Genomic DNA, 11,577 nt, shown 5'->3' on the forward strand with positions numbered 1-11,577 from the left:
ATACATATATATATATATATATATATATATATATATATATATATATATTATCTCTTTTAGGTGAATAATGATGATATTGGAAAAAAGATCAAATACATGTTTTTTGTCAACTACCCAGTATACATGATGATATTGGAAAAAAGTTCAAATACATGTTTTTTGTCAACTACCCAGTATACAAGTCCTCTGCCATATATTTGATGCACAGTTTCATCCAAAGTAAAAAACCTTTCAAGGCGCCTTTTAAGCCTAGCCTGCATAAGGCGTAGTTGGTGTTGGTGAAACAGATATGTGTGAAATGGATCTCAGTGGCATGCTGCTGCTAGAATCTATGTGTGAAGAGTGGATTTCTATTTGCATGTGACTGCATGTCATTTGAATATGCTTGATACATTCAGTTGCAAAAATGGAGTGCTTTTTGGTGGGCTTTAGCTCTCTCTCCCCTGGTCGGAATAGGGGACTTTATTCATGCCATGCTTCACATCCATATCGCCAGTAGACCGCCCTGATCCCTAGAGACAGGTGCTGACTACTATCCGGGGCCACAGGCCGGGGAGGGCCATATTTTACTGTGTGCACGGACAAGAGAGGACAACATGGCAGACAATGCTGTGGATCAGATCAAGGTACGACAGTAAGGGTTAATGCATAGGTGGGCTGTGGTGGAAACACAAGTCCCTGACTGTTCAAGGAACCCCACAGGAGGAAACGGGGTGTGTAAGCCCAGCACAGGAAGGCAAGGAAACGGCGAAGGTTCAGCCCTGCCTACCCTGAGTCCCGAATCATCAGAGAGGTCAAAATAGAAGAGTCTCGGACAAGAAGTGATCCTTACTTCTGTTTTGTAAAAAGAGTTTGGAAACACAGCCGTACAAAGTCGGATGCCTCTATGCCACACTTACTTTCACGGCTGTTTACCATGTCAGTGCTGCAGAGGTTGGCAGAGAGGCTGTTCCAGCGGGCCGGTCCCTGTCTCGGAGAACCTAGCGGTGGGGAGGGCGGCTACAACCAGTCCCAGGATGAGTCAGAGGCCTCTTGCTGGAGTGAGTGACTGACCTGAGACATTATGTGGGTTAAGGCTGCTGGCACAGTGAGTGTTTGGACATAAGTGTGGAAGGCGGGGCTTGGCAAAGGGGGAGGAGAAACCTGCATGTCTAAAGGGCTTACCTCCCCATCTGATCTATAGGGAAGTGCTGGCCTGACTCCAAAATTAGTGTGTGAGATCAACCGATTATCATCTTGAATACTTCACCTTTGATTATGGATGATGATATATCAACCAGGCTTATATTTCACCATTTGAGGTCTAGCCAATGGAGGATAAACAGTTAATTTTTACATTTTAAGTAAATGTTGTTTATTTTAGAAATTTGCTTTCATTTTCATTAAATGCCATTGTTTTGATTATCCTGCTCTATAGATGTTATATTTTTTGAAAACCCATATTGGCTGACCATGAATTATAGATGTTTTTCATAATGGGATCAAAAAGAGATTTGGGTTTAACAGAAAGTATGTTGTAAATTTAAGTCATGTGTGATATGGAGATCGTGTTTAGATTAGCACCTCTCGCTGTGCTTTGTGGATTGATGTGGGACTGCCGACACGCACATCCTGGGTACAAAGCCCTTTTTATTCATCTTCTAATGTTTGTGCTGTTGCCTGGCATTGGCTGCGTCATACAGGAGTTCCAGGGAAGCTGGCTGTCTGTCTCCTGGGAAACCTGTCAGTGTGTCCCGCTTTGTTGGGGTCCCAGTGTTCTGCTGTTCCTGCCAGTCTGAATTATGAATTAAGGCTAACAAAATTACCCGTTCATCCGGCGCTTATCCACTCTCAGATGACTGTAGGGTCAGACTCCAGACTCTTTGAAAGTTTGCGATTGCCCTACAAGCATTAGATTTGCAATTTGACGTTTTTTACAGGCGGTGTCTTCATAGCATCTGTTAAATCAGTCCTTTTTTTGCCAACTCTTCCGCATTGTCTTTGGTCGACTGTTGTGTGCTTTAAAAGTCTCATCTCAAATTCCCACCAGGGCACATGGACATTTGCTTAAAATACCCCACGTTTACCAACTCTGTATCCACAAAGTCAGTCCGTGGAAGCGTGTCAAGTATCTGAGAGCTGAAAAGAGATTATACCTGGACTAGAGCAGCACCTATAGTCTTGAGAAATGAGGTCATGGAGGAGGGAGAGACTTACCAAAGGTGTCACTGTCCCTTGAGTCTCCACCTGGCCAGGGTGGCTGGATCTGCCTCAGTCTTTAAATCCATCTGTCCCTGACTTTTCCTGTGTCTTTGCCTTACTCTTGCTGTACCACTGCATTTATTCCCTGAAAGTGGCTGAAATGCCAGGCCTGAGGCTGCATTGTCTGCAAATGGGTGCTGCTCTCAGATATGTGTGTGTGTGTGTGTGTGTTTTTGTGGAACAGCGGGGCTCTTGCTGTCAATGCACCAATAGCCGACCCCCTTTGGTGTGCGTCAGCGCGAGCAACAGCAGCCGAGGGCCACACTGATTGATTTGACTAATCAATTGTGGACTCTGTCCACTAGAAGACATTGCCAGGGTTTGAGGGACCAATGGGACGCACTTAATGCAGTACCCTTTATGCCCACTTAATTTTTCCAGGTGCTGGAGTCTTTTTGACCCTAATTTCTCCACTTTTAATAAGTTACCATTTCTTTGCTTTGTTTAGGTTGGTAGGAACTGCCACACAATCTATTTATTGTCCATGTTTTTCATTAGATGAGACACTGCTGTTATAGGTTCATCCCTCCCCTAAGCGACCAGGTCCCTATTTGGATCAATCTAGTGCGTGTGTTTGTGTATGTGCTTGCGTTTTAGGTGTGTGTGTTCCACTTGAGGGTGAGTGGAATGGCACTGTGTACAGAATAAATATTGATACAAACGGAGCATGAGGGGGATTGATTTACCAGGGTGATGTCCGCACAGTGGAGCTGCAGAAAGCGAGGGCTTTAGTTCAACATTCGGCACTAGAGGAAGAGCAGGATCAGCAGACAGAATCATTGGCCACACTTGGAGACAAAAGCAGTGTTGAAAGCACACCTGTAGCTGTTAGCTGAAGTGGATGCGAGGGTCAAGTGTGCGAGGACCTCTTAGGAAGATGCCTAGGGCTATGAGCCTGATGCTGTGAGTAAGAGGAGAAAGGAGGAACCATCTCGGCAGGGCCCATGTGTGACCGAAAAAGCTCCAGGAGGCATGGTGGGAAGCGGGAATCTCGTTCTTCAGGGGAATCTCGTTCTTCGGGAGGATCAGTGGAGGGAGGAGGGGGAGGCAGCAGTGGTGGTGAAGGAGCAGTGGAGGGTCCCACGCTCCTAGTGGACGGTAAGGGCACAGCTTACTTTGTGTGGGAATTGGTTATTTCCCTCAGGTAGTCATGGCACCCGTTTGTTAGGGAAGCCAGCACAAAGGCAAGGATCATTCATATCCTGAGCCATTTATGAAATTGCAGCAGGGCTATTTTTACGTATGGCTGTTGTAATTCTTTGATTTTTCTTTCGGGTTGTTTGCACGGCGAAGCGGCTGAGGCCTTACCCATGTTTTGAATCTGCTTCGAGCACCTTTTGTTGCACGGTTTTATGGAGCATTGGATCAGCATCCATTTTAGGTGAACTTTGGACACTGTCCTCTCCGCTGCCTCTATCTTCTACTGTAGTTCCTCTACATATTATCTAAATGAAGTACAAATATGACCCTGGAGTGTGTGCAGTCCCATCAACCACTGCGTTTGTGAGAGAGACACTCCTGAATCTCTCAGAGATAATAAGGCAGGGGAATTGACGGGAAGTTGTGGGGTGAGGCTTTTTCTCTCTCTCTCAGGCTTTGCCTGGAGCCTGTGGACTGGAGATAATGGCAGTAGATTTGAGTGTGACTAACCTCGCTCTACGCCGTCTGCCTTTTTCACCGCAGAGAGAGATTGTTTAATGCCCCTACTTCGGATTTAAAAGCATTGCACTTTGAGAATGCTTCAAGTGGGAGTGTCCTGCGATAGAGTCCTCAATAGCAGCAATCACACTGCGTTTCTTTGGATTTGTCCTCTGGGCGCAGCAGTTGCAACAGTTGGATCTCCTCAGTGGCTACGACAGCTCGCATTTCCCCAGAGTGAGCGCTGGTAGTGTGGAATGAGGAAGAGCCTGTAGTCTGAACGTTCCCACACAGTCCTATAAAGAGTAGAGGGAGCAATACTCAAGTAGTACTTCATTGGTGTGCTCTCCTGATTGCTGATTCTTTCTCACTGTTTCTGAAGCAGAAATTATGATGCTGTGACTTTTCTCACATGTACACACACACACACACACACAGAGTGAGAGAAATATGAAGTGCGAGAGAGTCAGTAGATATTGATTTGGGTCTGAGCTCTTGTTCTGTCATGGTGGGCTCAGGAAGTATTAGATAACATGAGCTCAGTCGATGTGGTTTTAACAACAGTGGAAATTAGAACAGGCCTTTACCACAAACAGCCAATGAGAGTGATTGCCACAGGCTCTGAACACACAAAAAACATGATGAAAAATGGAAGTGGTCAATACTGTGGGGGCCACAGTTTTGAGTTTGTTTGGGTGTTTTTTGTGGTAGGGAACTTAAATTTATATATAATGGAGATGCTAGTTTAACTTTACAACATCAGTAACCTGATGAACCAGTAGTTCGCAGTAGTGATATTTCTGCATTGCAATTGTTATAATGCATTGCAAATAATTTACTTATGGATGTAGTAGTGTAGAAAAACAACAGACCCAACTGGCATGACATGCATGCTGCTTGTTCTGAGTAACTGACTGATGCATTAAAAGAGGTGTTTTCAAAATAATAGCAGTGTGGAGTTTAATTAGAGAATTCATTCATTCTGAGAAAAAAAACAGGTAATCAGTTTTCCTTTATTAAGTAGGAACGGAAGCAATGTTCTAATTGTTATAAAATATATTTCCTTCTGAATTACGACGTAAAATGGGCCATTCCAAACATTGTTCAGAGGAACAACGTAATTTGATTAAAAAGTTGATTGGAGAAGGGGAAATGTAAGTGCAGCAAATTATAGGATGCTCAGCTAAAATAGTCTCAAATGTGAATGTAAGATGTAAATACATAGGAAGTTCAAGGGATAGTTCTCCCAAAAATTCTCTCATCATTTACTCAATTTTAACTTGTTCCAAACCTGTATGAGTTTTTTTTCTCTGTTGAACACAAAAGAAGATATTTTGAAGAATGTTGGTAACCAAACAATTGACTGTAGCCATCGACTTCCATAGTATGGTAAAAAAAAAAATATATATTGTGGAAGTCAATGGCTACCATCAACTGTTTGATTACTGATATTCTTCATAATATCTTCTTTTGTGCTCCACAGAAGAAAGAAACTCATATAGGTTTGGAAGGCTGAGTAATTGATGACAGAATTTCCATTTTTGGGTGAACCTTCCCTTTAAATTACCTGTATTATATGGCTGCAGAATTCCATCAATTAATACTTTTTTTAATCAACATAAAAAAAATATGAAAAGCATGCCTATTTTTGAAATTGTAAAAAATGTAAACAGTGGTAATATTTGCAAACTGCTTATGTATTTTTAAAGTAATACAATGTAATTAAGATCACAATTAAGAATAATGAGGATACATTTATTTAAGGGTGAAATGTTTTCATGAGATTCACTTTGTTGTACATGCAGTGTGATGTGTAGAAAAGGTAGTAGTTCTCAGCAGTCTTCCCAGGCATTTCAGCAGCTCATACGCAGCACAGCTGACGAAATTATGTAAATTGCTGTCATAAATAAGGGTAGACCAGCAACTCTGGACTTTAATGTGTTGTAGGGGCTGTAAAAGTTTGATGTTGACTGCCACATAGCCATGACTGTTTTTACATGTCCTACGTTTTGACATTTTAACAGATTCTAATGGCAATATCACATCAGACTTTTTTGTAGCACATTGACATGTCTCTAAGTGCAATGTAATTCTGTTGTGCACATAATTAAATAATACACACACACATTATTTCTGCCTTTTTCGTTTTCAGTTAAGGAGTTTCTCGCTAAAGCCAAAGAAGATTTCCTAAAGAAATGGGAGAACCCAGCACAGGTCAGTTAATCCCATTTTCTGCACTGCACACAATCACTTTGTCAGCCTACAAGTTCATGCGTGTTGCATTGCGCCCCCTTCTGTACACAAGGTGAACTGACCTGCTGTTTGTTTTTCATAATAACAATGGAGTCTCTGTGATTTTTCAGTACACAGCTTTTGTACTACATACCCTGAGGAAATAATAGAAGTAAAATTTGACGTATAGTGAATGTGATTTATTTACTGTATTTCACATTTCTGAAAATCCTACCTTAAACTGTAGATCATCTTGTTAGTGAACATTCAGATAATAAGTGAAATAATCATTGCCAAGTAAGTTTGACTGCTCTAGATAAACCATATAGATATAGGGACATTCAAATTTGTCTTTGAAAAAAAAATAAAAATATGGATTTAACAACAATTTCCATCTTCTCTTCCTCTTTATTTCTCTGGTTGTACAGAACACTGCATCTCTGGACCATTTTGAGAGGTTGAAGACTCTAGGCACTGGCTCGTTTGGACGAGTCATGCTAGTCAAGCACAAAGAATCAGGCCAGCATTTTGCCATGAAGATCCTCGACAAACAGAAGGTAAGCCACTCTGAGGAATCACCGCTGAAAGGTGTGTGTGTCTGTATGTTAGAGCTCATCTTCTCGTGTCTTTCAGGTGGTGAAACTGAAACAGATCGAACACACGCTGAATGAGAAACGCATCCTGCAGGCTGTCAGCTTCCCGTTCCTTGTGCGATTGGAGCACTCGTTCAAGGTACCAGCTGTGTGTGTGTGTGTGTGTGTGTGTGTGTGTGTGTATGTATACTTTAGGGGTGCTCCGATTGATCGGCTACCGATCATTATCGGCCGATAATCATGTTTGGATGATTGATCGGCGGTCTCTAAAAAGGCCGATCTCAAAAAACTGATCTCAAGCTGATGACGCTGCCGTGGGAGGTTTGGCATGACATGCAGCGGCACCGTCTCAGTCTCTGTCAGGTGCGGGTGAAATAATAATAAAGCTGAAGGTGAGGTACTCGCCTTCATATTTCTTCATTAGATAACTTATAAAGTAATTTGAAAACCTTGTGTGAGATGTAATTTCACAAACAGCGAGAGTGAATCACTGCGCGCTCTCAAAATACGCAAATGGCTTCAAATCACCACACATCGTGTCTGTCTATAAGCAAGCTGCACAGTTGACACAGGAATTGTCACTTGCACAATCGAGGCAGTGTCACATCGTCACTAAAGTTTATAAATTGCATTATTTTTAAATTCTTGCCAGTGTTTAACCATTCAGCGCTTGCGCACTCTCCTGGACACCATATGCTCATGCACACACTGCACACGGTTGCTGTCCGGCAGTGCGTTCCAGGTGCGGTGCGTCTGCAGCTGTGCAGAGATCGTTTCCGCACCCAGTCTATTTTTACTGCGCTGCAAGTGCTGAATTAAAGTAACAGCGCATTTTTTTGCAGTAAATATGAACCTGTATTGACACGAAAATGTAGTAATTACACCATAAATGCATATTATTAAAGTCTGTGTTTCATGGTCAACACGTATGGCTTTTTGGCTAGGTTTAAAGGGAAAGAGCACGTTTAGATGAACAAGGCAATAATAGATGGCACTTGTGGAGGTAGGAAAACAAAGTTCTTCATGAACCACAGGATTGCATTTAATAAAGATTTCAGTGCAAAAGGAAAAGGCAGTAGAGCTGACTATTTCTGTCAATGGTAAGTTTGTGATAACGTAAGAAAAGTAGTTTAAATGTTTTGCCACTTGCTTGAGCAACTTAATATATAAATCTAAAGTAAATGCAAAAGTAAAAAGCATTGCATAATGTGTTGTTTATATTTATTATTTAAACATGTCTTTGAAAGATTGTATTACTGTACTGTGTAAAAAAAAAAAGAATTGCAATGCTGAAAAAGCATTTCAGTGACAATGTTTGGATTTGAAATCAAAATAATGGATAAATGTTGTGTTTGTGGTAAACAGCCACGGATCAGTAGCGGAATCCTGTTTGAAAGCAGTCAGTGCTGCTTCCCCTCTCACAAGAGACACCTAAGAGGGGAATTCCCCCCCCCATTTTCAAAAATGAAATTCAGGCCCTGAATAAATGTCTAAAAATCAGTATCACTATAAATAGTTATAAATGATAAAAAAGAAGGCTTTTTTAAGATCGGTATCGGTGATCTGTATCGGCAGATACTGCTTTCTGTGATCAGCCTCAAAAATCCTGATTGGAGCACCCCTAGTATACTTGCATATTTGGAGAAGGATGATATAGCAAAAATATCTATCTCAGTCTTTCAGCCTGTAGATGAGTTTTGAGTAGGGATGCACCGATACTGGTATCAGGCCCGATACTGCTCTCCTGTACTCGTACTCATAGTCGTAAAAATGCCCCGATACCAAACAGCATGTGAATAGAGCTGTGTCCAGAAAAAGAAACACTGAAAACAGAACAACAGAGAGTAGAATGGAGTTATTAGAGATTAAGGATGTCTATGAAGTACATGTAAGTAATTAATATAATGTTAAACATTCAATATTCACGCCTGTATAGCGGATGTGCCCGAGCTGATAAGCAGAGCGCGCTGAGTGGATTGAGCGCGCGGCTGCACAGATGCGCGAGCTTGTCGAGTGAATATCTCACAGACATCACTGGAAAGTTTGTAGTTCCGTCGGATATGTTAAAAGCAAGTGAGTAAAACAATGCACAAGTTACTAAAGTTATTTGACGGTAAGGAGAGCGAGAGAGAGCATTTTGCACCAATACAAACGCATGCGGTCTGCTTATGTTTAGCTTGCTTTAAGGCCAAAGTATACTTCGGTTTTTACTCGTACGCGAGGGTCCATGTACACTGCGCGTGACGCAAATTACATCACCAAAATAGTATGCGTGCACTCGTATAATGTATAACGAGTGGTTCCTTGCATTATTTTAGGAAAACGTTTTGTGATTACAGTATTGAGCTGCTGCAATGGAGCAGCTCTAATGCGCCATTAAAATGAACAGTGAAAGTAACAAAAGCTTATACAATACATTTTAACAGGTATAAAGTGTGGAAATAACTGAATGTAGTATCTGTTTGCTAAATGAAGCCAACTAGCATGATTCGTATTATTATTACTATTATTTTGTTTCTGTACCCAATATTAAAAAAATAAAAATAAAAAATGCTGTGAAAATACAGGTATCGGTATCGGCGAGTACCAAAAATGAAAGTATCGGTATCGGACTCGTTCTGAAAAAAGTGGTATCAGTGCATCCCTAGTTTTGAGTCACACATTAAATTGATCGAAAACGACAGTAAAGACATACTGCTATTCTGCTGAACTTTCCATTCATTAGAGAATCCTGAAAAAATTTATCAGGTTTCCACAAAAAAAATTAAGCAGCACAACTGTTTTCAGCATTGATGATGATGATAATCATAAATGTTTCTTGAGCAGCAAATCAGCATATTAGAATGATTTCTGAAGGATCATGTGACACTGAAGACTGGAGTAATGATGCTGAAAATTCAGCTTTGATCACAGGAATAAATTACATTTTAAAATATATTAAAATAGAAGACAGTTTAATTGTAATAATATTTTGCAATATGTATTTTTGATCAGTCCAAACTTTTGAGTGGTAGTGTGTGGTTATATCTCAATGCTTTTGTGCTCTTTCTTTTGTGTGTCCTGTACTTAGGATAATACTAATCTGTATATGGTAATGGAGTATGTTCCTGGAGGAGAGATGTTCTCTCACTTACGTAGAATCGGCCGGTTCAGGTGAGTAATCACCCGACGCATTGCATAACAGTCATTGACTGCAATACGTGACTGGGTTCTTTTGCATATTGCCAAATATGTATTTTTTTTAATTATCATCACACATCCACTGATGAAAGGAGTACATGTAAAAGATCAATTCTGTCTAAGTGCATGGTTCTTGACCAGAAAACGCAAATAGTTAAAAGACTTGCTTGCAAGAATTTTTTCAGAATGGGAAAAAAAAAAATGCAGATTCACATTGTTTAGGTTGTTTATTTTCAGTTCAGTTAATGATGATATTTTAGGGTAGTTGACATGACATGTCAAACAGTGGCAGCAGGTTCCTGATACGTGACAGGCTTCATCTAAAACTATTTAACCATCTCATTCTTGTATAATGAGCGTGCGTGCAGGTCCGATGATCTCTGTACATTCACGTTGTGTCTGTCTGTCTCTGTCTGGTGCAGTGAGCCTCATGCCCGATTCTACGCCGCCCAGATAGTTCTGACCTTTGAATACCTTCACTCACTTGATCTTATCTACCGAGATCTGAAGCCTGAAAACCTGCTCATAGACCAGCAGGGCTACATACAGGTAAACACGCAGGGTTTAAGATCAGATGACTTAATGTAATGTAATGGTAGCAGCTCCAAGAATGTCACATGACTGCAAAGAATATACCTGCCTTGTGTTTGAGTCACTGTTTAAGGCCATACAGGCTCACTCACATGCTTTTTACAGATGTATACATGCAATATTTATACTCATTCTTGCTGTTTTCTCAGGTAACAGATTTTGGATTTGCTAAACGTGTAAAGGGCAGGACCTGGACACTGTGTGGCACACCCGAGTACCTGGCGCCAGAAATCATCCTCAGTAAAGTGAGTACCAAAGCTGCTTTTCTTGTTTTAACTGCAGTTTAAGCCATTTCAGCATAACTCCAGCTCTCTGTGTCTCTCAGGGTTATAATAAAGCAGTGGACTGGTGGGCTCTGGGTGTGCTGATCTATGAAATGGCTGCCGGTTACCCTCCGTTCTTTGCCGACCAGCCCATCCAGATCTACGAGAAGATTGTTTCTGGGAAGGTGAGCGCTGCGACAGAATATCACTGCAGTGGGATGATTTGGTGCTGGATGTCATATAGTTCAGTGGCCACTCTTCACCACACACGCGTGTCAGTGGTGCTGTTATTTATCTGAACTGGTGTTCTTTCGTTACTTGAAATAAAGCTAAAATAAACTTGAAATAAAGCTAAAATAGAAATATTAGATGAAATACTTGCTTAGGCAACTGTCTGAAATAAAATAAGTTTACTAAAACTGAAATACAAATAAAGCTAAATAAAAATGAAATAACTAATTTATTAAATGTGACCCTGGAGCACAAAACCAGTCTTAAAGGGTTAGTTCACCCCAAAATGAAAATTAGGCTGCGTTTTACTCACCCTCAAGGCATCCTAGGTGTATATGACTTTCTTCTTTCAGACGAATCCAGTCTGAGTTAAATTAAAAATTGTCTTTGATCTTTCAAGCTCTATCATTGTACTACTAGCGGGTGTTGCATTCCTTCAGTTAAAAAGATGTGAAATAAAAAGCACCCTTCCACAAAAAAAAGTGTCTCACACAGCTCTGGGGGGTGAACAAAGGCCTCCTGTAGCGAATCGATGCGTTTTTGTAAGAAAAATATTCATATTCAAAACGTAATAATCACTTTAATGTAGCTTGCGCCTGCAGTTGTAC

General features: G+C 40.9%; 1 protein-coding gene across 2 annotated transcripts in view; it reads left to right on the forward strand.

Moving 5' to 3' along the window:
• The window catches only part of prkacaa (protein kinase, cAMP-dependent, catalytic, alpha, genome duplicate a), a 24,977-nt gene that overhangs the window by 7,257 nt on the left and 6,143 nt on the right, over positions 1–11,577 (forward strand). Inside the window, exons 1-8 of one of the 2 annotated variants that reach the window (XM_016538956.1) lie at positions 2,852–3,339; positions 6,032–6,093; positions 6,540–6,668; positions 6,745–6,843; positions 9,775–9,857; positions 10,307–10,433; positions 10,625–10,720; positions 10,801–10,923. In XM_016538956.1, the coding sequence (XP_016394442.1) occupies positions 3,186–3,339; positions 6,032–6,093; positions 6,540–6,668; positions 6,745–6,843; positions 9,775–9,857; positions 10,307–10,433; positions 10,625–10,720; positions 10,801–10,923 (873 nt within the window). In that variant the 5' untranslated portion in view covers positions 2,852–3,185. Of the gene's footprint in view, positions 1–2,851; positions 3,340–6,031; positions 6,094–6,539; positions 6,669–6,744; positions 6,844–9,774; positions 9,858–10,306; positions 10,434–10,624; positions 10,721–10,800; positions 10,924–11,577 lie in introns of those variants that run through there. The other variant, XM_016538957.1, reaches the window with a different exon arrangement.

The sequence above is a fragment of the Sinocyclocheilus rhinocerous genome, unplaced genomic scaffold (genome assembly GCF_001515625.1).
Source record: "Sinocyclocheilus rhinocerous isolate Xijiao unplaced genomic scaffold, SAMN03320098_v1.1 scaffold1961, whole genome shotgun sequence".
Taxonomy (NCBI): domain Eukaryota; kingdom Metazoa; phylum Chordata; class Actinopteri; order Cypriniformes; family Cyprinidae; genus Sinocyclocheilus; species Sinocyclocheilus rhinocerous.